The sequence below is a fragment of the Phoenix dactylifera genome, chromosome 10, assembly GCF_051530095.1.
Source record: "Phoenix dactylifera cultivar Ajwa chromosome 10, Ajwa_hap1_PhDact_Kaust_v1.1, whole genome shotgun sequence".
Lineage (NCBI taxonomy): Eukaryota > Viridiplantae > Streptophyta > Magnoliopsida > Arecales > Arecaceae > Phoenix > Phoenix dactylifera.
The window spans coordinates 27,638,286-27,665,878 of record NC_143199.1 but is presented as its reverse complement, the minus strand read 5'-3'; the positions used below and the strand labels follow the sequence as shown (position 1 = coordinate 27,665,878).

Here is a 27,593-nt window from a genome sequence, read left to right as displayed (position 1 = left end):
CACAGGAAGAGAGAGGGGGCGGGGGCTTTATCAAAAAAATTACCATAAGAATTAGATCATCCCATAAGATTAGGTTCTTGTTAAATTCTCATCATGGAGAACAAGCAGACTGCTTACTAAGAGAAAGCAGACTGCAAGCATTTTAGAAGATAGAGAGTTTTCAGCCAGGTGGTATGCCCTATATAAAAGTGGGGAGGTGGGATACGGGGAAAGTTACATGCCACCGACTTAAAATCCACATAGAGCCAAACTGAGTTGAACCCCTCGAATTCTCATCCACCAACTTTGACATGCACAATCTTAATTTACCACCATGGGAGTCAGTTCTTCGTGGGTTTGGCAATCAAATCCTATTGCATTGAGGGCAAGCATTTTAGAAGATAAAAAGTTTTCTCAGTACATCAGAATTGAAACCGATACTAGGAGCTGTGTTTGCTTGCCAGTGAAGATTATTAATGGCGATACAAGGAATCTAGGATCAAATCCAGCCTTCTTGAACGAGGGCTACGCCAATTGTGCAATCCATTGCCTCCAGAGTTCCATCTGTAAATTAGAAGTTGCAAATGTTACCCACGTATCATGAGCAATTTTTAAACATGACTCAATTAGTGTAATATTGTTCTGAAGGATCCATAGAGAACCTTAAAAGACTTGCTATTGGCTCACCTAATACAAGTGAAACATCAGATGGCACTTTAGATGGTTGATAACGCCTCAGGAGAAAGAATGTACATGCACCCTGCATATGCTTTTTTATGATTACCGCATGGTTTGACATCATAAGAACTTTCCATCTGTGTAAGTGCACACATATGTAAACCAAAACCTAACGGAGAAATTTTGAAGGAAAAAGTAAAATGGACAAGGTGTTATTTCTCAATCATGCCAAGAGTGCCAATCTGTTCTTTAGCTCGTGTGAATATTCGTTTATAAGTTGATTCCATGGGATAATTAACCCATTCCGGGTGGACCAAGAACATCCAAATCAACAAAACAGGTTCAACTCGAAAGGCACCAAAAATTGGAGGCACAAACTCAGCAAGATGTATGCATTTATATATGTCAATTTAGACCGGGATTGAAGTATCACTTGAAATCGTGTATCCTTTTTGCTGAGCTGAGTGTGTTGGATAGTAGCATGGCTATGGTCATTGGACCAACTCCACCAGGAACTGGTGTAATAGCAGAAGCTACCTTACAGGCCTCTTCATAACAGACATCACCAACCAGTCGATAACCACGAGGGCTTTGAGCATCCTGAAACAAACAAAGATTTTAGTCCACGTAGTACAGTATTTTCTTTGTGCGACTGAGATATTCAAAGACATTGAGAGCAATGGATTTAACATTTCTCTAAAATAATTAATGTAGATATTAACAATCAACCACGTTGCGAAGGATGGAAATGTTAAGAGAAACAAAGATTGACGTAATTTTTGTTCAATTTTACCAAGCATCTAAAAAAGCAAAAGCTTAATGAGAGGGTGTCCAGACTAATTAAGGTTAGCCTTGGGGCACAAGCTTCAAGCAATTTCTTTCTATGAAAGCAATACCTGGCATGCAAAGTAAAGTGTTTCATGTGAACATTGTTAGAAACCCAACATTTTCATGTTGGTAGAAATCATTGCAATATTCAATTGGTCAGAGATCTTGAATCAAATATATCAATAAGTTACCTGATCCAATACCATAATGCGATAGTGTCTGCATGACCATTTAGTTCTCTACAAACTATATTTAAGTTGACGACAACTAAACAACAGAAAAAAAAAACAAATAATTCTCTTATTTGGTTTTGGAAATAATTGAAATCAGATACATACGCTCACATAAATTGCATAAAAGATAGTGAATGGCAGGCACCACAAGCCACACTAGCAACAAGTATGCTCCAACTATAACCTCACTTATAAGTCTTTAGGTGTTTTTTGGGAATCATGCCTCAAGGCATTGGGCAGGCTTAGGCTCAAATAAGCCTCTGTAAACAATGGTTTCACTTAATCTAATCCTTTAAAATTGGGCACATATGCGCAATGCCTTTGAGATAAATTTGAGATAAAGCAGAACAGCCAATCAGTTGATTTATTACACATTTTTCAGACACCAAGGTAGTGTGTTCCTTTTTAATGCTGGGACACCAAGTGAGCTCCCCAGCCAAGGGAGATTACAGAGCCATCCTATTTTGGCTATCAAACGATGGAAGACTAAGGGATCAAAGTCTCAGAAATTACTTTTAGAGAGTATTTCATGAAACTAATTATAAAATTTCACGAGTTTTCATTACATCTGCAGAATTTGACCGGAAACATTGAGGGCCTGTTTCATGCAAAGAAAGAAATTACTGTAGTCCTTAAAAAAAATGCAGGAATAAAGTGATGCTGCAAAAGATTATCTCCAGAATTCACTATTATTTGCTGTTTGGTTGGTTAATAGATTTTTTTTTAATGAAAAATCTAGAGGAGTCGTAACTACTTATCTGAGACTAGCTTTTTTGAACTAACTATTTGAATTGCACTGTTATGAACTAGGTGTTAACAATTGGTCATAATACTTAAGCCAGTAAATATTAGCTGTGAGTATTTCAGAATATATAGGTGGGGACAACCTCCCCTACCTAAACACATTATTTCCTGTTGTTTATCGTAGATTCTTCACCTTCCATCAATCGAAAAATATGTTGAACTTATCAACTTAAAATCTTTAGGTCTTTGAGAATTAGCTATACCAAATTTTATAGATAAGTTCAAGTAGTGCTCGCGTATCAATTAGAAACTTCAGCAAATCTTCATTAATTGGAAGATACAAACAGAATAAAACATCAAACAAAAGTATAGTTGATAGTTTGATACTTGATAACTTAGTCAAGGACTTAATATGCTAACCTTCTAATGATGAGCTCCTCCAAACCTGTAATTTACTATTATATAAATCCTAGATGTTATTTAATATACCATGTGTACATATATTGCAACAAGCAGCATCAGAAACAGGCACGGTGGCCATTAAATGACCATTAATGGCTGTCATGGTTTCAGCCGAAAATTATAATCAATAGAAAGTTGGGCTTAAAAAAAATCAGTAGATGGCTGAAATCTGTATGGTTGAGAAGGGTATCTGAAAGAAATACCATCCAACAGCACAATCTTCTATTCCATACTCAAAAGAAAGGTACATTCCTCTAGTGATGTCAATGATGTCCATGGACTTCTTTCCAGAGCTTGCCCTCCTTGTGAGGGAACACGATCTTCCCAAAAAAAAAAAAAATCTTTTTCCATAAACTGATGGGCGCTCTTCAGTCCCAACATGAACCCTATGATGAAATATCATACACCATAAGAATGATGTCTGAAAGAAGAAAACTAGAACCACAAATATTCTTAAAAAGCATTTATCTCAAGCGAGTAAATCATATGAGAATTAAAAAAAAGGCTTCAAAATGAGAACCGCATCAATAGAAACACAGAGAGACAAAGAGAAAGGGTTAGAAAGATAAGAGTGGAGGGTATTGAAGGAGAGAAAGACAATAGAAACAAGCCCAAAGTAGCAATAGCTGGACCAGCAGAGACCAGGGCAGAACACATGCATATTCATGGCATGGTGGAGGAGGGTGAGCCTCATTTGATAAAGAGGGGGTCAAGCCTCTCTTAGAAAGAGAGCCACAGCCATGAGTATGGCTTCTCAGTTCAGATACAAAAATAGGGGGAAAAACAAGTCTCTGACTAGAAAAGCTCTTTTTATATTTATTTATTTGATGTGGGAAATAGTTCCTGAACAGCCTTTAATAAATTTTCGCTATGTAGTTTTTTTGATTCCATAGGAGTAGTCTGATCCCTATAAAGTGTCATGATCTTTTAGCATATGCAAACAAGTAACGAAGTGTTGAAAAAGAGACAACTAACTATGAAAATATAGCTAAAGCTGCTATACCTACCTTTTTGTCATTCCACTGGAAGTTAATAACTTTGAATTTTGTAGATTAGCAAGAACTATAGAGTTGTGATTAAGCTTGCAGATATGAGTACACAATGTCAGAAAAAATTTCACAATCAATCCAGCTATCATATTTCAGCTTGCAAGATCAGTAACAATCAAAAACAATTAGGACAGATCATTCCTATATATTTATTTTAAACAGGAATTATTAGTTAAAGATTTAAGGGAGAGATCCTCTCACATCAACTGGATTGATCCCAACGTCTATCACAACTGCACCAGGCTTTATCCAGCTACCCCTCACCAAATTAGCTACTCCAGCAGCTGAAATGATGATATCTGCCTGTCTTGTGATTTCCACAGGGTTCTTAGTGTATGAGTGCACCATGCTAATGGTTGCATTTGCTTTCTGTAAAAGTTTTAAAAGCCCATAATTAAACAAAGAAAGGGAGAAAACATAAAACTATAGAGGCCTCCTCAATAAACAGCAAAAGAAATAATATTAAATTAGATTGAAAAATGCTATATGAGAAGAACAATAAGATAAAGTGTAATACTTGCAACAATAATGCAGCAGGCATTCCAACAATATTGCTCCGCCCAATCACAACCGCTCTCTTCCCTTTGATCTCTACACCATACCTGTGCAACAACTCCATGCACCCTTTAGGGGTACAGGGAACAAACAAGGGATCTCTACCTTGCATAGAAAGACGGCCAATATTCAATGGATGGAAACCATCCACATCTTTCTCTAAACCAATGGCATTCAAAATTTTCTCCTCATTCATATGCTGCCACATAGCAAACAAACATTTGCATAAGCCACAATGATGAAAAACACAGAACATACCATTAAGAACAACTTGAAGAACAAACAAAGAATCATGGAATGCATGTAATGATTGTGGGAACATGCTGCATACTAACTCATGATCAGTAATTTTTTTTGCATGAGCAAAAGGGACAAACTTTTTGTAGATACTAAACAATATGAAGATACGACATAATTGCAACAATTTTAGCGAAAAATGTGCATGATAATGGTCATAGCTCTTTAAAATACTTTCATTCACTGGCCAAGAAATAACAATTATAGTCACATGAAGGCATAATGTAAAAAACCTATCTTAAATAGGTTCAGATTCACATGTGGGGTGTGGTTGTGTTACTAATCGTCAGATGTTTTCAATATATAAGAATCTTTTTACTTACAGACATGTTCAGGTGTCACAAAAAATATCCATGTTTAGGCATCAGATGAGGGTACTTCTGAATAAATTGAAGGTACCAAGTAACATCGCTGAAAGCTAATTCCTCCACATGAAGATTATCCCTAACAATATGATGATGACAGGGTTATATAAGAAAACTAACATAGTGTGTCACCGTGCTATATTTTTAAATAAATATGTACAATATTTGTTAAAATATTCAATGATAATGATAAGTCATAACATCTTTCTGTATATAACGCAAAAGCCCGAACATGCTGCTGGACTCTGATTTCGTCACGCCTAAGATTAATTTTATAATTATCTAAAAGCTTCCATGGTTCCCTCATATGACTGAATGCTCAATGTAAAGCCAAAACCATTTTCAACATATTTTAGCAATCAACTTGCAGGCCCACATCATGCTCTGCTGGCTTCTTGTAGAAATTCAGCATCATATTCTCTTTCACATACATTACGCATGCCAAACACTATTTGTTTAATGCAACATGGTACCAATCTTATTCTTTAGTAAACAAAACAGATTTTATTGAGGAGTCATACAAGAATTAATCATCAAATAAACAAATAAATATATATATGGATATATTGCAAGAACTGATTTTTCACTAATTTAAGCATCAGAAAAAGAAACCTACACGAGGCAGAGGCAACTGAACCAGGATGCCATGAACTGATGGATCATCATTAAAGCAAGCAATGTGCTTAAGCACTTCTTCTTCAGTGCTGTCTTCAGGCAAATTAGCTTCATAAGACTTGATACCCACAGCTTCACAAGCCTTCTTCTTATTGCGAACATATGTTTGAGAGTCCTTCCGAGAACCTACCAGAATGACTGCCAATCCTGGAACAATCCCAATCCCATCCTTCATCCTCACTATTTCTCCAGCAATTTCGTCTTTTATCTGCTTTGCAACTGCCTTGCCATCAATAACCTTAGCAGAAGTTTCAGTAGTTACAGCCACTGTATACAAAAATTAACAAAAATAAGCTAGTAAAAAATATTCTAATAACAGTGCATCTAACATAAGACAACAAACATAACTGAAGGATGCAACTTTGAAAAGTCGTCTCCTAGAATGCATAACATATGCAGTTTTTTTTGATATCATAATAATACACAAGGCAAATAATAGCTTTTCCATTTACTTTCTTTTATAAGAAAAACCATATTGAATAAGGCCTACAATCATAAAAATAAAGTTTTCTCTATAAGGTTAACTCTTGCATGAGTACTGTACACACCACCACCACTCCATTCCCTACTTAGATCCCCGATCCTATGGTTGTCAGGTATAGGTGAAATACATACGCGGTAGCTAAGTGTTAGTTGGGATCGGGCAATTCTCGAAATTTTATGTCAGCATCTGTTGCTGCCACTTTTCAAGGATTGCTAGTTGCGAGGCGTCCCGTTCCATCGAGAAATCGGGACACCCCTATCCCAAAAAATTTAAAACCCTGATCACAATACAACTAATAATTAAAATTTTCATCAGCCAAGGATTAGAATTTGCGAGAAAAGGGTGGCCACGGCACATAATTTTGCCCGAAAAGAAATTAAGATTCTTTTCTGCTTGCATGCGTCAGATGTCCTGTTGAAACTGCATTAGACCAAGTGTTTCTCACTTTCCCCTCTTAAACAGATTTAAACAGTTATAGTACTTACTCTGACAACTAAAATAACAAACAGTAATAAATACAATTTTTGGTTGGACAGATTTTATTATACGACTTCGGTATAAATACGTCCAGGAGAGTCAGAGGATAAGAAAAAAAAAATTTCTTAGTATTGATCTACAATTCAACAAATCAATCAAAAATGGGCTTAGCAATCTCATGAAAAAGGATGTATTTTCAACAAAATTCACCAGAATTCATTTCTCAAATCTCCGTGCAACCAGCAACTTGGGGAGAAAAGAGAAGGAAAAGGAAAAATCCATTGGGGCCGACGACAAAGGTGGCAGCTTGATCACCATTCCAGCTGCAGGCTTATAGTCTATTCAACATCTAACTGAATTAAAGTGGAATCCAAGGGCATAAACCGTATTACCTGATGCGGAGGCCGATAAGCTCCAATGAGGAGAGGCAGTGGATCGAATCGCACTCAGGCTCAAGGGCCTCCACGCGAACGAAACCGAGCGCTGGAATTGGGACGTCCGACTTTGGACGCTCCTCTGGGATGGAAGAAGCCGAGCCGGCGCCGGCAAAGAGCAGTCCGAGAGCACCGACGATGCCATATTCCTGCGCCCGAAGACAGAAGAGACGAAAGGAAAGGAAGACTCCGGGGTTAGGGTTTTGATCGAGACGGGAAGGGAGAAGAGATGGGAGGCTCTGCTAGGGTTTCCGAGGGGGGAGAGAACGGCGGCGGAGACGCGCGCCAATTTGAGCTTTTTGTTCCCGTTTTCCAGGCCGCCGCCCGCTGCTCTGATTAGTTTCAATATATATGAAGACGACGGAATCCACGACTCTACCTGCATCGGACTGAGACGACTTAATCGCAGCCGTTTGATTAGATCCGGGCGAGATAAGAAAGGAGCTTACACGTGCCGCAATTCCACAAACTGTTCAAAGTTCAACCGGTGAGATACAGGAACCGGAAAGAACATTACGAACCGGCGGACGGTTACACATAACTCGGCGGTTCGCATCGAACCGGATGGGCCGGAGCGAGGAGGAGGAGGCGCGGCGGCTTTTCTTGAGAGGCGGTCCGGCTCTCGCGGCGGCGGTGGGGAGAGGCCGGGAGAAAGATTAGGAGAAGGCGTGACCCTCGCTATCTCTCCCCGCGGTTAGATTAAAACAGGATGGGAGGTATTGGTATGCCGTGCTACCTCTCGTCGCTGTTCGAGAGGAGGTGATGGGGTGGGGGTTGCAGCGCCGGTGGTATGGAGGGAGGGGGAAGAGCGGCGGCGGAGGAGAGGAGCATTGGTTGTGGTAAAGGACGAGGAAGAATGGGCGGCGACTGGGGCGTGGGAGAATGGAGGGATGGGAGGGAGGCAGCTGGGATTGGGAGTGGGGCTTGGGGTCGGATAAAGGTAGAGGAATCCCGGCGGCCATTGCTGTGGGCGGATGCTGGAGAGCAAAGCTATCATTCACAGTTTTAGGCTCTTATCGCTTGTTTTTAATTTTTTATAAATAAAATTGTAAAAATCGAGATAAAAAATTTGACTAATATTTTTATTTTTTATTTTTTAAAAAAATATTTGTCATTTTTTCTATAAAAAATGAAAATAACAAATTTTTACTTTTAAGATTTTTAAAAACAAAAACCTATATTTTAACTACTATGCTTCCATTTTTGCTACTATCATAATTACTATCATATTGTCATCATTATTATCGCTACCATCTCCGCTATGATCTATCCTCATTAATATCATCTCCGCCACCATTACAATTATCTCCACCATACCATCACCCCCTTTGCTACACCATTGCTAGATTTGCAGCTAACACCAGTGCCACCTTTACTACTTACACTGTAATTACCATTGTCTCATCCACCGTGACATCCAAATTTATTTTTAAAAAAAATTAATTACATTCAAACATATTTATTTTAAAAAATAAAAAATATTTTTTTTTGAAAAATAGAAATATAAAGGTGATGCTAAGACAACACCTAACTTTTTTTTTAATGACTTTTTTTTTCTTTTACTTGAGACAACCCACACGTAAGAATAACAAATTAAAGAAACAAGAGGCTTCGAACATATTAGTTGATGAGAGAGGTGGCGGACTCGGATTTTGATTGGAGGAGCTCAGACACAGAATCAAGTAAACTTTTGCATGTTCTTACAAACACAAGTTACAACTAGTGCTCACATAATCACCAGCAAAATAATTCTTAGCTTTGCTTGTTACCCTTTGTTCTCTTAACAACAATCATATCCTCTTACTTCACATAAATTCAGATGTGGCGTGGTACGGCTTATGAAGTCTGAACTTGATGTAACACCCATGGTACACACCCCTCGCAACTGCAGATATTACAAGGCTACAGTCATCAGTGATAGAAAAAACTATTGCTTAATGCTGAAAATTCATGGGAATAGGGGAATGTGATCGAAAAAAACAACCAGGGAATAATGCATCACAAAACACTGATAAGACAAAAAAAAAATGTAATGCCAACTACTTAGCAGGGAAAACCTTCCATTATGTGATTCAGATGTAGCATCATTTTTTTTTTGGGTACAAATTCGGATGTAGCATCTTTTCATTGGTACAAGATCATACAGGTTAAGCGAACACCAGGCCTCAAGCAGCCTGTCAAACTCATATACTATCACAGAATCAGCTCTACATTGTTACAAAATGACAGCTGCTGATTGCTCAGCTTTCCTCATCCCATTGGCTTCTGGGTATCTCCCCACAGTCAACAATGATAACCTTCTTCCTTGGTTTCCCACTGTACGTCCCTGCTCCCCCCTCAATTGCGTAGACCGTGTCCATACCATGAATTACTTTACCAAAGGCAACATGCTCTCCATCCAACCTAGTTCACGAATGTAGCAGATGTATCAAATTACTTGGCAATCCTAGCTCTTACATGGTTTGAGTTCCGCATTTTACCAGCTTGCTTTAATAGTGGTTATAAAGAACTGGGATCCATTCGAATCTGGCCCAGAGTTCGCCATCGAGACAATACCTGAAAATAGGATTAAAGTAGGATTGAAGTAGGATTACTTATTCATGTAACCGAGGAATTTAAAATCAAAATTGCCAAAGATAAATTTGAGTGCAATATACATATAACATACTGGGCTATACCAGCATTACAACAACACAAATAGCATTAAGAATTTTGTAGAATTTGTGCAAACAAATTGAAGGCCACAGCAACCATCCTTAAGAAGAATACAGACAAAATTTAAATGGCTGAGCTTTATGCTTTTGGTAATGGTCATATTCCACGGATCAACTAAACACAGCCTACATAGCATGTCCAGATGACCTCAAACAACTTTTTGTTATTTACTGCTTCTAACTTCTAACCTCTCAATCAAAAATAGAGTAAGTTGCATATGCCCATGGTATCTCAAACAACTTTGGATTATTGCTCCTAGCTCCTAATTTCCTCTACCAAATTCTTACTCCTCCAGTCTTTGCCAAAAATCAACTTTTAGGGGCTTCTGCTTGTGGTTTCAACATTTAGTCCCTTTTTGCAATCCCATTACTTTTATCGAGTTCTTATCATCTTTTCTTCTATCAGTGTAGTTGAATTGTCATGGTATCATACTCAATGATGTACCACATATCATCTAATCTGGTTTGCAGCTAGCATATCAAGAATTGAACTATGCATCTAAAAATTTACTGGGCAGACAGAATGAGAAATGGCAAACTACTTGATTTGGTTAGCAGTATTGGCTTCTTTGAATTCTGTTACTTGATCTTTGTCTTCCATATTCAAATCACCTTGATATTGTTTGGGCTGCAAATTCTCTTCATTTAGCCTAATATTTAAAACCCTCTCTTGTATGTAAATAAAAATGTCAAAATTCATGGTACTCTCATATGTAACTTGCATTCTGACACCTTTTAAAGGGTTTGACCATATTTCTATCAAAAAATATCCTAAATGTTTAATAACAAGTAAGAGTTTAAACCAATCATCAACAAGATTTGCCATTCATGAACTGGAAACAAGCAAGTTTATAAAGTTAGAATGAAACACACTTACCCCTGATTAAGTGATGTCTCATCATTGGCTATAGAGAGGGAAGTGAAACAATTCCTAAATGAAACACCAAGAATCGAGACTTGTTTTGGTTTTACAAAAATGATAGTATTAAATTCAAACAGAACAATTTGAAGCAAAGTGAAGAACTTAAAGAAATATTACTGACAGAAAAAGATGAAAAATGAATGTGTTTATAATTCAAGATGATATTAATATTCAAAGATGGATAAATAATGTATTTGCCCTTTCAAATGAAGTCGGTGATGCAAACTAATAATGTAATACTGTTATTTCTAACTTTATGCAACTATGTGCAGATAGGGACATCATGTAATGCAACCCTATATCATGCCCATGCCCTGACATGTAATAATTTCATGTGATAATGGTTTGAAGATTACATTATTAACATCAAATAACGCTAATCTATAATGAAATCATGCCAATGTACTATTGTTTAGCAATTAATGCAAGCATACTGCAAATTATGCTTGCCTTACGGAAAAATACTAGAGAATGATGCGACAGAAAACAAAGAAAATCCTTAAAAACCATTAAAAAATCCAATATCTTCCTCTTCTTCTTCATCGGGGCATGAAGCCAAATATGTACATTTACAAGACATACCCAAGAACATGACATCACACAAGGATCAGGTGGGCAGGGGGTTTGATTTATACAGAAATACTACACATGAGATTGATTTGATTGCACTCGTTTGCTATTAGGACTCCGTCCATAATTTGCCTTCAAACAATTAACAGCATTAATTCGGATATGCAAGAGAAGCCACCCTCAAACCTCACCAAAACTTTTCAGAAGACTAACATCAGAAGTCACATGGTAGTATTTATTATCTTGTTATTCACCACAATGAGGCCTTTGTTTCTGAAACTACACACATATAGGTTGACTTGTAATATGTAACGGATGGAAAATAAGGAGTTTGCACACCATATTAAATTTAAAGACAATGGTTGCAAAATGGAAATCTAAACCATTGGATATGACCTACCAGGTCTAAAATGTCTCTAAAAAACCTTATATTTCAGAGGTTTTCAGAGATCCCTTGCCAATTCATCTCCCCAAATCAAAACACTGTGTCATGCCATTGGAAGTTTTTATTTGGGATTACTTGATGAAAAGACAAGAGGTCTCCAAAGCACGTGTTTTTTTGTTTATTTACAGGCATTCTAGACCTCGCATATCATATTCAATGGTTTAAATTTCCATTCTGCAATCCCCATCTTTGAAATTGATACTGTGTGCAAACTTCTTCATTATAAACACAACCTCTGCCCCACATCCATAGAAGCATATATAACATATCCATATATAATACAACATATACTTTTGAGAAACAAAGGCCTCGCTGTTATGAATAACAAGATAAATTTTATTGTTTCTATATATGTATAGTGTATGTGTATAAGCAAACCCTACTACAGCACTTTAAACAACATATAAGCCATCACACATCATCAGAATGTCCACAGAGAAACATCCAGGCCCTCTACCAAAATCTCTCTTCATCAGAGTCACTTGTGTCTTCACCTGTTTACCTCTGCCCCCAACAAAACCCAAAAAAAAGGACCCTCCAGGAAGCCTTTTCTTGCATCTTTGATGTACCAGCTTTGTTTCTTAACGAATCGGTGATAGCTTTCCCATCTTTTACATCAAGAGAATAGGTAATGAGATGAATGAGATACAAGGTTTGAAGTGCAGTATATGCCCCTGTACCTAGTCATCATTTGCAGATACTATTGTGCAGTACATACCAGTACATACCATTGTTAAATTAATTTTTTCAAACCTTGACGTTCAACTCAACTCGACTCAACTAAGCCTTAATCTCACTAGTTGGGGTCGGTCTTGAATCCATTTCCTCCATTTTGGTCTACTTAGGGCCACATTTTTTGAAAGATGTAACAAAATCAAGTCTTTTCTTCCTTACATCTTCATCCCATAAGATTTTCGGTCTACCTCCACCCCACTTTCCTTCTACATATGTTAAATCACTCCTTGATAACGGTACATCCCTCAACCTACATAGTACATGCCTGAATCATTTAAGACGTCCTTATCTCAATTTGTCCTCGATTGATGGTACCTCCACATTTTTATGAATGGCTTCATTTTTCATTCTATCTTTTCTTGTATTACCACACATCCATCTCAACATTCTTATTTCAGCCACACTTATCTTGTGTATTTTTTTCCAAACCTTGATGTGACAAGATATAGCAACTTTTGCAATCAAAACTCATGGCGCTACAAACTATCGACAATAATCAAATAAAAGTTAATACCATATGATTGCATTCTAGAAGAGGTAACCAATTATAGTATGACTTACACTAATGCATATATTTTACCTCCATAAATGAAAAGGAAGTAGATATATAAGAAAAATTAAGAAAAACATTTTTCATGATTAGCAAATTATAAGCTGAACTAGAAGTACAACCAAAAGCATTCCAAGCCCAAGAATGAATAAGAAACATGAATGTAATATCTCAACCTGCATGTGAATGCTTTATGGTGAAGTTCTCATCAGGAAAGGTGCCACCATATATAGATTCACTACCCTTGCCATCCCCATGAATGATATCACCACCTTGAATCACAAAACCAGATATTATGCGGTGAAATGGTGTTCCCTTGTAGTGAAGATTCCTTCCCCTGGCTCCCTTGCCCTTTTCACCTGCAAACAGAAAATGGCATCATATAGATCTCTGGTAAGTGTTAGTTTGATGCGAATACTCAAAATTCTTTTGCAGTTAAAGTGTAAATGTTTCGAGATAATCGAGAACATTTAACATTTCAGAAACGCAAACATAGAAAAGCAAATGATAAGTAAAAGTACCTGTGCAAAGGGCCCTGAAATTTTCTGTGTGACAAAAAATATTAGATATCATGTCAAAAGCAAGTTTTTTTACAAAAATCATAGAGTTACAGATGAAAATATGTAAATAACTATCAAGAAGCAATGATTGGATGAAATAAATAGGTTGATCATCTGCTTAAGACAGAATGAGGACCCAAATACAAGCTAAGGACCACTACTAAAAAAGAGGGGGAAAAAGAAAAGAAATATAACCAAACTATAGCAGTGATGGCAGCAACAAGATATGGTTAATAAACAAGACAGATAAATTTTAAAAAATATTAATGTCCAAATATGAAATGCATTTCTCTTTATAAATGGAGTGGTAAAGAAATACTTACTCCTGGGAGAGAAGATGCCAACAACAGCACCAATACTAACACCAACAAACTTCCAAAGCAAGAGTTCAAAATGCTACAGTGATTGGTCAATTACAATCAAACATAATTTTTTGTACAGGGGCCTTTATTTCAAAAGCAATAAAATCATCATTTCTTTTTTAACCTCATAACCATAACCACCTAAGAGTATTTGAGACTGGCTTTCTGAATTCAGGTTCTTCAAATCCTTTTTTACAACTTAAATTCTCACATCAAGGCTTTCATCTTCTACTTAGACAGTTCGATGAAGATATCTGAGACCATCTCCTTAACGCAGTCACAAGTTTCACAAGTTCAGCAGTGGGGAATAATTCGGCAAGGTTGAAAATTTCGGAATTCAGAAAAAATTGGGTAAAAACCGAAAAGATCGGTACAAATTTGGGAAATCAAATTAATAAGTAAAAATATAATTATTTTAGATATATATACTTAGATAAAGAAAATCAATAAAAATTAAAAATTACAACTTTCAAGGATTTCATAATCATTTTTCATCGAATGCATCCCAAGAGATATATCGAATATATTGAGGCAGAAAAAAAAGGAGGAAGCCAGAAAGTTCATTCAGGAAACGAGAGTAACGAGCATTAAGTTCCCCTAATTAATTGTTTTAGAAGATTAGAGCATGAGGCCTGAAAATCCTTTAATCCTTTTAACATTCCCATGTTCATCATGTCTCACCAGTCCCAAGACTGAAGATCCAGCCCCTTATGCTCTTATTTCCTTTCTTTTTCTTAAAAAATGTTATGGAAACTCCTTCTGTTTCAATTTCTACCCTGATTTTTTAAAAATTTCCATTTCCCTAGTACAGCATGTCTTTTCTACCCATGCGCAAGATGGTGACCAAAGTCCGACCTAATCGTTATCTTGCGATTTATTTGCAAGATTCATGAATTATACGAATTACTCACAAACCATTCATGAAGAAGTGAATAATTTGAAGAATAATTCAGATGAGCTTCATATCACAACTAGTTCATGAATATTTGAAAAAATCACCAAATATTGTGATCATGCTCCACAATGAGCTTCCTCAAATATAGCTATACATCCTTATATCATCAAATCAAGTTCTCCATCAACTTATCCTCGCCAATGCAAACCCATAAACCCCTAAGGGCTCGTTTGGTTCGTGGAAAGTATTTTTCCTCATAGGAATATGTTTCCTGGGAAACATATTCCTAGGAAGAGGATGCCTAGGAAAGTATTTTTGGCATGTTTGGTTGACCATGGGAAAGTGACAAATTTCCAAAGTGTTTATGTTTGGTTGGCCATCCACTTTCCTAGAAAAGTTATGTATAATTTCTATTATGCCCTTAATAAAATTAGGTCTTTAATGCCTATTTAAAGTAACTTTCCCATGGGGTGATTCCCGCCTCATGGGAAAGTAACTTTCCCATGTTTCTCATGGGAAAGACTTTTCCATGAAATGTGGAAATCATATTCTCATAAAAATACAACTTTCCCGTCTCTCTCCTTTGAAAACTCCAACCAAACAAAAGGCATCTCATTACTTTTCCATTGACCATATTTTCCCCCCTTCTTTTTCCGCAAACCAAACGAGCCCTAAAATATCCACTCCTCGATCTGTCTTAGTTTTACCACTCACTGAACAATGTGTTCTTGTCTTAGCACATTCATCTTTCTTGCTAGGTTCTTCCATATACCCCAAACATTCTGATTTACACAAATTCACCATTAAGGTGCCAAGGCATGTAAAATCCCTTGGTCACATAACAAGTCTCTACTCCATCCACCGAGCTCTATCTCTATCAGAGATGTCTTCATCTATTTCTCCATCAGTGTACAAATAGCTATAAAACTAATCACATTTTGACAGGACATCATTTTCATGTCTACTTCCATCAAAGTTGTATGCAAAGTCTATGTTTGTTCTGTAGATTTTATGTTCCTATCCTCTAAACATTTCTTCCATTATTCCATTCGAGCATTAACACGTATCAATCTTTTATATACTAGAGTAAGTTCATATATAACTGTTGCAAAGAGACATGTACTTGGTTAATCCTTGCTGCGAGCCTACAAATGTAGTATGCTTGTCCCCTGTTACTACTTATGATGCTTGTCGCTATCTCAATATCACTTTATCATTTCTTTATGGTTTTCTTGCTATCCAATTACCTCTAGTGTATATTTTCTCCTATTCTTTCTCCAAATACATAGACATCGTGTGTAGTTTTTTTCCTCTTTTTCTTTATATCTACTTGTAGCTTCTTTTGCTCACCTTTTTGGCATTTAAAAAAAAAAAGGTGAAAATACTCTAGCATGGTTGTTATTTTCTTTTCTTTTCTTATTTTATCACCCTTTCTCATAGCTTCATAATGTGGCTCGTGAGTTGAATTTGAAAATATGTAGCACTCAGTGCAATTTCTTCTAATGAATAGTCTCGAAAGTATAGAATAAACCCATCAACTTTGTCCACACAATGCGATGATCACCATTGACCAACTATATTCACTAGTTGCAACAATCCAAGTTCTTGATGGGATAGCCGACTAACATACATACAAATATATGGTTACAAATAATGTATTCTCTTTCATCAGACAGCTAAAATATTAAAGACTGATAGAAAAGGAAAACTAACTATGACAATTAGGCATCTACATATATTAAAGACTAGATAACAGCAAATATACATTTAAAATCATAACCCGTCAAACTTACAAATATTAAAAATACCCAGAGCTCTATAGTAGAAAATAAAGTATAGCCAAATAGGCCATGGGAAAAGTAAGGCATCTTTTAGGAGAAAGAAGTTGACCGCCCTAACCTAATGCCAATATAGTGATCTACACCATAATTGGATCCAATTAAGTATCAGATTTAAATGTTTCTGAAAACCTTCTTACTATATCTATTTAGGATCCAGTTCTACTCTCATAATTATCACCAGCACTGAATTCAAACCAATGACCCAACTCTATTCAGCTTATAACCCTAGAGAAAGTATTAACAGATAGAGGTGCACCTCTGACAAAAGAGAGGGCATATAGTGGTAATTAGTACACGTATGGAAGGAACCAACCAAAAGGTGATCCCGTAATATCTAGAAATGATGATTAAGTTCCACTAGTCTTGAAACAGGAATCCACTTCAGCAATTGTTGACAACCCTTCCAACGAATACAGCAAACATCATACAATACATTTTAAATGAAATCATAAAAGGATCTGGAAGACAATGCCAGCATGCGTTTGATATGAGGAGCTATGTAAACCTTAGTATAAAGCCCAGTCAGACTAAAGCATACCAACAGTTTTTGGCACCACTTTTCCATATAATCCAATGACAATTCTACCTGCAAAAAAAATCAAAAAAAAAAAAAGATGAAGGAACATAGCAAAGCTACACCTTTTCTTATATCATCTATCAAAACATGTAAATTGTTCATGATGTGATACAGAAATATAGATTTTCAACCGAATTTTCAGAAAATCATGATAGATTCGGCAATACTAGACTTCATGGTTTTCAACAAAATTCTACAACTACTGTTCTTCACAAAAAAGGAACCCACCATGACACAAATTACTTGTATATCAGCAGCTAATTTTTCACAAAAGTTAACATGAAAAAAGTTCATCCTCTAATTCTCAAATTTTTTTATAATTTTCCTCACAAAAATAACCAGTCATTGTGTGTCTAAATTTTGTTAGCTGAAAAACTCTAGCATCTGTACTGTGCACAACAGCTTATGGAATTTAACAACAAGTAGTGAAAATAAGATGATTTCACTAAATAATGTAGTGCTTCTTGGTATGACGTATGGCATGATGATAGTATATCCTAAATACCTACTGATGGTATGATGCATCGATTTACCGCATCCTGAATTCACTGATTTTGATGATTTTGAAAATAAAGATACAGTTTGTAATTTTTCCATCTGACTAGCACTTGAAAGATTTCAAAAGAATGGAGTGTGTTAATTTGAGGGTTATCCATTTCATAAGCCAAAAATATCATGCACAGATGCTATAATCATCAACCCCCCAAGAGGTCTAGATGCTTAAGAATTTTTGACACAATATTGTCCATTTAACTACCATAGCTTGATCAACTAACAGACATAACATAACGTGCACATTTACATACATATATACACATACATCATACATATGTAGATATGTATAATAGCTACATGCAAGTTTTACTAAACTGGCTGTAGACAATACCATGTCCTCCAAAATGCTGTCTCAATTGATGCATGAATGCATGCAAAAATAGAGAAGAAACCCCATTTCTTTCTGAACCTCTAGTTGGAAACCAATTTTCAACAATACCAACATCTGAAGATTAATTGAAGTCACAAACATTTTGATCATTCATTCTTTCTTTCTTTCTTTCTTTTTGTACAGGACTCTTTTTTATTTTTTGTATTTCTTATGAATATTTATTTTTTCTTGATAAGTCATATTTTTTTTTCTTTAATGTGTACATCGAACATTCCATCTAGTCTCAATAACATAGATTGTGATTTTAGTGTGGGAGCATGTACAGGTGGATGCATGTAAGTGTGTGTGTGCATACATACAGCGATATGAATCAAAATACATCGAGAACTGAATATAAGAACAAGGTGCATTAGCACATTGAACCAAGACAGCCATTTTATGAACATTTAAAAACTGATATAAGCCAGAAAAAAATTCGACTTACGAGCACCAAACTGTTAATATAAATTTAGATCCAACACTCTCTAGCGAATTTACCTGTATGCTGACCATCAATATCAACCTCAAAGTAAATTCTATGAGTTATATCAGGCTCTTTTTGCACTCTAAATTCCTCCTGTAAATAAAAACAAACATTTTCTATAAGATAAGACGAGAAATTGTCCTTTCTTTGTCAGGTAAATAGGTGAAAACACTGAAAAAAGATTAAAGACGTAACAGATTAATGGTTTGACCTGGTGTCATGATTTTGGTGAAAGTTGCTAGGATCAAGGTAAAAGAGGCGATACTAAAGAATTAACAAAAAGCAAGCCAGAGAAACCAGATATTGCACAGCAATCATTTGTTTACCAACAAATTCTCTGGAAGAAGCAACAGCTGTAGGTTTCAAAAAACAGCATAAGAAACCAAAACAGTAATCATTGCAAAAAAAATTCCCCCACCAAGCAAAAACAAGCAACACTGCGAATCTCGAGCATTTATAGCATATGCAACAAAAACTGCATCATTTAACATAACCCAAGCTCAAATCAGCAAACAAACAGCAAACAAAGACCCACGTCAAGGAACTCAATTCAAGTCTCAACCTAAACAAGATGATTCTCGTAGAAAATTACAAGATAAATCACATTTATATGGAAACCCCTGAGACATTAATAATTCTCCGCAACTGATGACCCAACTAACAATATCGACATCAAAAAGCTCTCTTGGATAATCAAAATCAAAACCCACATCAAAAAGCTATCTTTTTTCTCTCGGACCAAATCGAAACCCCACTAAGCTGACAATTTCTCCTTCCTCGGAGAATCGTCAACAAATTAAAGAAATGAATCGGTTATAAATGGGATCTGGACATCAGGAAGATATCAGAGATTGGGAAATTGAGAACGGAGAGCGAAATGATTGGGAAAATGGGTTGGAGAGGGAGACCTGGACCGGTCTGTGGGAGATGGAGAAGGCGAGAAAGACGACGGCGAGGACGAAGAATGCGATGAGGGCTTTCCGAAGCATCGCGACCTTCTCCTATTAATGTCGGCAGCTCCGCCTTCTCCTTTCCACTCTCCCTCACTTTTCCCCCTTCCTTCCTCCCTCCCTCTCTCTCGCCACCATCACACCAGCGATCAGCTCCGGTTGTCTCTCGTTTTCGAGCCTCAGGTGTGATCAAATTCCGGAATAGATCGCGTGAGATTAGCGAGAAAGAGGAAATTTAAAGAATCCAAAATATAAATTTAGACTGGTACATGGTCCTAGGATCCATTATGGGCCCGGCCCAGAATTAGTCTCAATCCAACCTCTTCCTAGCCATTGAACATCTTGGTGCAGGTTACATATATTAAAACCTAGAATCTATTCATACTCGACATAAGGTATGGTATGGATCTTCTATCTCATAGGCTAAGCCCTGCTCTAATTGGACTCGGGTACTATTATGTCTCAAATATGTTATTTGGGTCAATTACATGATGCGGCCATATGAACCCTAGAGCGATGCCCGATACATCATGCAAGGCCCGCCGGCCCAGAATTGGTCTCAATCCAACCTCTTCCTAGCCATTGAACATCTTGGTGCAGGTTACATATATTAAAATCTAGAATCTACTCATACTCGACATAAGGTATGGTATGGATCCTCTATCTCATAGGCTTAGCCCTGCTCTAATTGGACTCGGGTACTATTACGCCTCAAATATGTTATTTGGGCCGATCACATGATGCGGCCATATGAACCCTAGAGCGATGCCCGATACATCATGCAAGGCCCGCCGGCCCAAAATTGGCCTCAATCCAACCTCTTCCTAGCCATTGAACATCTTGGTGCAGGTTACATATATTAAAATCTAGAATCTATTCATACTCGACATAAGGTATGGTATGGATCCTCTATCTCATAGGCTTAGCCCTGCTCTAATTGGACTCGGGTACTATTACGCCTCAAATATGTTATTTAGGTCGATCATATGATGCGGCCATATGAACCCTAGAGCGATGCCCTATACATCATGCAAGGCCTGCCTTTTTATTCATACACAAATCAATTCAAACTCAAGCAATGGCAGTAGCAGATAATCTAATATATTTATTTAAGAGAGATAGTTCGCCGTCATTGGTAACAAAGTCGGTACAAATTAAATTTATTCAAGAAAAAATTAATCAAGAGTCTTCTAAACTCTAAACTCCACACTGTTTGGTCCCATGTCCCGTCTATTCTGCTGCATCTGTAAAAAGAAATTGAAAAGTGTAATGAGTTTGTGGCCTAGTAAGTTTCCAAAATCTCTAGTGGGATCAAGAATAGAATAAAATTTTCAAAATATTAACAATTTAACAATGTTAAGATGCATTTATCAAAATAAATTTCTTTTTCAGAATATGCCATGCATAACTGTAAATCAAAAAAACTCTCTTAGTTTTTAATGACTATAGCCACAATCAACCCCATGATAAGGCCTGAAAGAGACTAGCCCCTAAATCATAAAATGTGATCCACCAGCATGTGCCAGTGATCAGCCCGAAAGGGAAAAGTAGCTTTGAATCACATGGTCATGTTTAACCACATGACAGAATAAAGAGACTACTCCTGAAACAAAACATACGATCTATCGGCATATGTTAGCGATCAGCCCCGACTAGCTAGGCCCGAAAGGACTAACTCTACCAGCGATTAACCTTGATTGGCTATGCTCGAAAGAAACTAGTTCTGACGTGTAGCCAACGATCATCACATTGGCTAGACCCAAATCATAGTCAAACTAGAAAGTTTTTCAAATGTCCATAACAACCAATTTCTCGTAAACATACTTTTTTTCAGCAACATAATCAAGATTTTCACATCTTATTTCCAAAGATAAGAAAATTGTTTCTTTTTAGAAATTCATGCAAAACTAAAACACAAGTAATCATCTTGTTCCAAACATTATGCAGCTTCAAAGTAGGGATATCATCATATTTCAAATTTTGCAATTATGCAGATAATTCATATTTTCATAGTCATGCCAAAACAAAGATTTATATTTGATCCATTATTTTTGAATTACCCTTTTCATGCATAATATTCATAATCATGCATATTTTCCAAAATTTTCAATTTTCAAATATTTAAATATTTTTTATTTAAAACTAGTAAATATGAATTCCAAATAAATGCATTGCATGCATTAGAAAATTCACAAGAGATAAAGAAAACTTACTGTCCGGATTCAAAAATTGTTCTAATCACTGCTTCCAACACGTGGCTCGATCTCTAAGCCCGATGCTCCTCTGGAGTTGAAGGCTCTAACCAAAATAATTTACCATTAGCCTTAAGAAAGAAACTTGGTCTAGGTTTATTCAGACGTTGGGTTTATTCAATTCGAATCGACCATTAGGGAACGGTCCAAGCCCGATCAGATTACGAACCCAATCTAAAGAGGTGGAAATAAAGAAATGGGTCTAAGCCTAAATACGGGCCCGATCCGAACGGTCCGAATCAATCATCAAGGCAAAGGTTTAGGTCTACCAGATCTAGAAGGGTGAGGTCACAACCGGATTTTTTTTGAAATAACAAATAAAGAAAAATTGGGAAGAAAATAGGAGGATAGAAGAAAGGAAGAAGAAGAATAAGTAGAGAAAGAGGGAAGAGGGAATAAGAGAGAAGAGGGATCGAGGATGGGTGTCGGCGATCTGACGGTTAAACATGGTGGAGCCAGCAGTTGAGGTGACCTCGGCGACAGTGGCAACAATGGGAGGGAATGGTCGTGCACGACCAAAAATAGAGGGAGAAGAGAGGCAGCGCCCCTAGCTGCCTTGGTGGCAACTTTCTCGGCCAAGAAAGAAACAAGAGGAGAAGAGCTTACCGGCGAGCGGTGGTGGCGATGATCCATGGCCAACGCAGGCGAATTTCGGCAAGGAAAGGACCGGCGACACTCGGAACATGGTAAAACATAGCATACAGAAATTTAAAAAGAGAGAAGAGGGTTTGGGGGTGGCGGAGCTCGACTGTGGCGACACAGTGGCCACCAGAGATAAGGAAGAAGAAAGGGAGCTCAATGATGGATCAACCAGAGAGAAGAGGAGGGATTTATAAAGGGTTTTGGGAGGGATAAGCTCAACGGTCATTGCTCCTATTTATGGATCCCAATGGTAGTTGAGCGCAACCCCCAACAGCCGGCGGCCGTTCGCACCGGCCCCGCGGAAGTCTTACCAGCCACGGCTCCGCATAGTTCTCCACAAGATGAGTGATCGGGCAGGGATCATGATCCCTTGTTTCGACCTTCTTCCTTTTTTCATGAATTTAAACTGAAGTCGCCTGGGCTTGCCGACTTCCATTGGATACGGGCCCAATTTGGGCCGGTTCTCACAAATACACCGTTGAGGAATAATAGTTTTACATCGGATAGTTAAAAAACTCTTATAGTACTTGCATACTTTTAATTTTATTCATCTAAATATCTAAATTTTTAGATAAAATCTTAACATATTCCAGATAAATAAATAAATTATCTTTACTATATAAAAGTTCCCGAAAGTATGCTTCTACCTTTTTTTTGTTATTTTTTCCCATCTCGAAAGTATGTTCCCACTTTTTTTTAATCTATATACAGATTAGAAAATAAAATTAAAACCCTAATTTTAGACAAATAACAAAATTATCTGAGTAAAATTATAGTATTAAAGAAGATAAAGAATTTTTTTTTAAAAAAAGAATCCAGTTGCAAGAAAGGGTCATACGAAAAAAACTTAAACAAGAAATAAAAATACCATCTATAAATAAATAAAAATAATATAATAAATATGTCCTTTTCTGATGCCTATTTCCTTTTTCAAATGTAAGTTGCCATTTTGCTTTGCAATTGTCTTAGCTGAACAGGTGTACTGTATTTGGTCTTGATAATTAATTGAATAGTCTTGCACACATAAGCCATGGAGTCGCATCAAGCAAGCAAACTTGATACATGATACTGCAAATGCTGTCATTTCATGCTTTCAGAAACTTGGTTTCTCCTTCAGTTTGGATCAGGTAAGCTAACCATTGACCTAAAAGCATTGGTAAAATTTGTAGTATTTGCACTTAGCTTCTCAGCAATCTCCTTGCCCAAGCTTCCCATGGACGCAGAAATTTTAGCCAAATTAATTAATTCCTTTTTTTCAAGTACAAAAATAGATTAATTGTTTGAGGTTACAAGTCTATTTCTAGACTGCATTTGAAATCGGAATCAGAGTTAGAATCGGAATAAAACTTGAAATGATCATCACATTTCATTTGGTGACTAGAATCATAATGGAATTTGAATACTAGAAAGTAGTAGAAATTGGATTTTGAAGGATTAGAGTATTCTATTCTTCTTTGAAATTAGAATAGGGATGGAACTCCTCCCAACCACATGTTCGAAATGGGAGTCACTAGTTCATGTTCCTATTTCCACGGTCAAACTTCTCCCAACCAAACTCTTCCGATCTAATCTGTTTGACGAATGTTTGATGACTGTGAATCATGCATCTAATCTATACGTCCCTTGGAAATCTTGTTTGATGATTGTGAGCTCTGATTCTCAGTTATTACTAGCAATTATCATTGTAGAACTGTAGAAATGAACTTAGAGCTCTAACTCCTCCATCTCCTGACTCGAAAGAGTCCAATCTCTTATGCATTCTACTTTGCATTTTATTGCTAAACTTGATGATGGGCTACCAACATGCAGTTGAAGTCTGTTCTCCAGAAGATTTACCATGGGATCAGACAACTTTGGCTGCTGATCATTGAACTTATGGATATTCCTGTGTTTGGAGGAAACTATATACGATCTATATATCACGTGGTCAAGTAATAGCATAACTACAAAGTTGCAGGCAAGTCAAATTTGGCATCGGAAGAACAATGACAGGCTTCAGGATATAGCATGCAGTGTTTTTATCAATTACTCGGTCAGGGTTATTCAGGAACAAAGTGCTTATCAATAAGCAGAATTGTGATGGTTGGTGCAAGAAATTTGCCGACGTATCTTGAAGGCATTTGCGCAGCCATTACTTTTTCCAGATGAAACAGCTTGTGGGCCTTCGGAAATAGGACTCTCTTACGTCGAAGAGGAAGAAAAGAAGCCTCCTCGAACAAGAAGAAATGGAAGCAGCCTTTGGCAGGCTTATATTTTGTAATTCTTATTTGTTTAGTGGCGTGCAGCACCAGATTTCTTACAAAAAAAAAAAAAAAAATCTTATATATCTCAATTGATTTGAAGCTTTCAAATTGCTTGTCTGTGGTAGAGATGTAGATATAAGAAATCTACAATTCAGTGTTTTTTCCTTTATAAAAGAACAATAACAGATTGATCTGAATTTTTCAAGAGGCCGATGACTGTAGATTAGCTTTTATTACGCTAGATTTACTCTACACCCTGTTTTTGCTATCATTTCAAAGAATCATTTTAGGTCGATAGAATCCAAACCTTGGTGACCTGATGGAGAATTTAGGTTATGTGAGCTAAAGGTAGGAGATGGACATCTTGTCCAATGCGGCATGATGGGTGCTGCAACTTGGGTTAAGTTGTGAAAACCGTGCAGACATGTGTTTAGTTTCACATTGGTTATTTATTATGTAGATATTAGGTATTGATATAGAATTAAGAAATTCAAATAATATCTTTTGGCCAGTTTTTTCGGATGAAATACTCAGTTGTTGCATAAGTACTTTTTATGCCCTCTCTTTTCTTTCTCTTATTGTACTTCTTTCTTTTATTGTAATCTTCCTTTTTCACCTCTAATCTTCCTTCTCCTTAAAAAAAAAATTGGGGAAGAGTTGGTGATTCAAATCTAGACATGTTCATTGATTTCCATAAGATTTGATATCCATTTTGCACTATATGCTTATCGACACTACTGTTTGTCAAAACATCGTACAGGGCATGGCAACTGGACGACTATAGTTACTCCCTAGCCTCTCGAATCAACCATGTGATGAGAACAATCATTGATCATCGTCACGAAGACTGTCGGCCTACTTGCAGACCAAACAATCAAAGCTTGAATTGCATTTCCAAAAACATCACATGCTCCTCATGCAGTCATGCTGTATACAAAAGATCCCTTTAATTCATGAGAGAACCAATACAAAGAAAACATACTTAAATCATAAGCATAATGTAATTGGGCCAACTATGTTGCAAACTCTGATACATGCACGTCCGCATGGGTTATCCTCATCAGCCTAGACTGTACATTAGCCCTTACCTTCAAATTAAACCAAAGATCGCCCTGTTGAGTCAAGTTAAGCTAGATCTCCGAACCCATTACAAGTAGAATTCAAGCTAAACTTCAAATGCATAGATTAGTGCAAATTTTCTTACATGACTAAGGACCTAACCTAACTAAACCAGGACAAACACAAAGCAATACTTTGTCTGATAACACACAGAAAGATTTTGCATTCAATCAAACTTCCAATTTGGTTCAACCCACAGCATGACTAGAAACCAATACCTAACCATTGGTTTTGAAAATTGGGCAGCAGCAAGAGCGAGATAGGTTTGGAAGAAGGGAGGGATAAGATAAGGAGAAGAGAATAAAATAGAAGATAAGACCAAGGGAGAAAAGGACAGGGGGATAGCAGAGGGAATGCACTTATCACGATCTCGATGCCACGCCTACGGCCATGAGTCTGTCCGTACCTATCAAAGCTGTCCCTTCCCCGATTGTCTGCCCGTGAAACCGACCACTGAATGGAACTCAAATGGTCTGGAGGCCAGACGCGGGACCCAGGGAAAGGAGAGGAGGGAAGCGCCGAAAGATGAGACAGGGGTGGGGCCCATTAATTTTGGAACGGCCGCCGGTGGTCCCGGAAGAGACGTGCGGTACTGAGTTTGACACGGCGTCCCCCCTTCACCCTCAAGTGCACCCCACAAATGGACCGGAGTTGAAACCCTGGGTGGTACACCGATGTGACGGTGTATGCGACACGGAAATTTATGTCCTCGGTCCAAACCTCCGTTCACTAGCACGTAGTCCGACCCAAGTGGTAGGTCCTCAAATCTGAGCGAGAGGGTCAGAAAGCAAGTGGATGATGTATTATGATTTATTCGCTCTAAAGGTAATTTACATCCTCCATAACCTTGGCAATGATGTGCTTTATTTTCTTCGAAGTTTTTGAGACCTATCACATGTTACTGTGTAGGAAAATCATAGTGCTCCAACAGCGCCTGCAAGTATAATACTGGTTATATTGCGGTGGGTCCGTAGACTATGAAATATTTCAGAGCAGTGACCCACTTACCACCAAAGTTATGTTGTGGTTTAGCTGAGGCCAGATATTTGCCGATGAAAATTATTTTCTCCATTTCATGCATCATATGGCTGTGCATGCTACCAATCATATTCGCTTGTTTTTGTGGGCTTCATTTATCAAACATGCATATTGGTGCATCGCTGCAAGAACAAGTGGACGTGATTTGGTGGCATGCACGGCCACATAGTGCATGCCGTGCAGAAATTAACTTTTTGGTGTTGACAGGATTAGATTTTTTGCTGCTATGCTTGAAATCCATCTTGTCCACAAAAATTAAGGCTGATGTATCCGGCCGATAATCATATATGGATCTAGAGGCAGTCGCCAAATGAGAATGAATGACTGTCATTTGACAACGAGTTCAACATGCTTCGCCCAATAAAGCCACCAGGTAAGAAGTAAGGTGAAGGATACACTTGACTCTATACTTTGTTTGATATCATAAACTACGGCTGCTAGATGATTTATTTATTAGTTTAGAAATAGACATCATATCTTCATATAAGTCTTAGTGACTTGTTTGACAC

At 37.2% G+C, this 27,593-nt stretch overlaps 2 protein-coding genes across 8 annotated transcripts; both read right to left on the bottom strand.

The window, feature by feature from the left end:
* Positions 1–331: 331 nt before the first annotated feature.
* LOC103720611 (bifunctional protein FolD 4, chloroplastic-like) lies at positions 332–8,262 on the bottom strand. Of its 6 annotated transcripts, none has more exons than XR_016396673.1 (8): positions 7,219–8,256; positions 5,807–6,132; positions 4,491–4,727; positions 4,175–4,342; positions 1,091–1,257; positions 667–739; positions 500–543; positions 332–426 (listed from the first exon to the last, which is right to left on the bottom strand). XR_016396673.1 is itself a non-coding variant. In XM_089925866.1 (8 exons), the coding sequence occupies exons 2-7, from the start codon at positions 7,403–7,405 to the stop codon at positions 715–717; spliced, it is 1,110 nt and encodes a 369-aa protein (XP_089781992.1). In that variant the 5' UTR covers positions 7,406–7,639; positions 7,710–8,235; the 3' UTR covers positions 332–543; positions 667–714. The 6 variants fall into 6 exon arrangements, 5 of the variants coding, with proteins under 5 accessions (XP_089781992.1, XP_089781991.1, XP_026665620.4 ...); XM_089925866.1 differs by having other exon boundaries at positions 332–543; positions 7,219–7,639; positions 7,710–8,235; XM_089925865.1 differs by having other exon boundaries at positions 332–543.
* Positions 8,263–9,303: 1,041 nt separating this feature from the next.
* LOC103720612 (Cyclophilin-like peptidyl-prolyl cis-trans isomerase family protein) lies at positions 9,304–20,024 on the bottom strand. Of its 2 annotated transcripts, XM_008810408.6 has the most exons (7): positions 19,749–20,020; positions 18,855–18,933; positions 17,393–17,440; positions 13,718–13,741; positions 13,373–13,555; positions 9,741–9,816; positions 9,304–9,663 (listed from the first exon to the last, which is right to left on the bottom strand). In XM_008810408.6, the coding sequence occupies exons 1-7, from the start codon at positions 19,827–19,829 to the stop codon at positions 9,501–9,503; spliced, it is 654 nt and encodes a 217-aa protein (XP_008808630.1). In that variant the 5' UTR covers positions 19,830–20,020; the 3' UTR covers positions 9,304–9,500. The 2 variants fall into 2 exon arrangements, with proteins under 2 accessions (XP_008808630.1, XP_008808632.1); XM_008810410.6 differs by lacking the exon at positions 13,718–13,741 and having other exon boundaries at positions 19,749–20,024.
* Between the last annotated feature and the right edge of the window lie 7,569 nt (positions 20,025–27,593).

Bases quoted from the DNA above. Each gene is read 5' to 3' on its own strand.
- LOC103720611 (XM_089925865.1), bottom strand. From the start codon at position 7,645: ATGCAGGTAGAGTCGTGGATTCCGTCGTCTTCATATATATTGAAACTA. The intron at 6,133-7,218 runs GTAATACGGTTT...TTTTGTATACAG, and splicing joins CTTATCGGCCTCCGCATCAG to TGGCTGTAACTACTGAAACT. The intron at 4,343-4,490 runs GTATTACACTTT...AAACTTTTACAG, and splicing joins CTGCTGCATTATTGTTGCAA to AAAGCAAATGCAACCATTAG.
- LOC103720612 (XM_008810408.6), bottom strand. From the start codon at position 19,829: ATGCTTCGGAAAGCCCTCATCGCATTCTTCGTCCTCGCCGTCGTCTTT. The intron at 17,441-18,854 runs GTAAATTCGCTA...TTTTTTTTGCAG, and splicing joins TATTGATGGTCAGCATACAG to GTAGAATTGTCATTGGATTA. The intron at 9,664-9,740 runs GTAAAATGCGGA...TTCGTGAACTAG, and splicing joins ACCACTATTAAAGCAAGCTG to GTTGGATGGAGAGCATGTTG.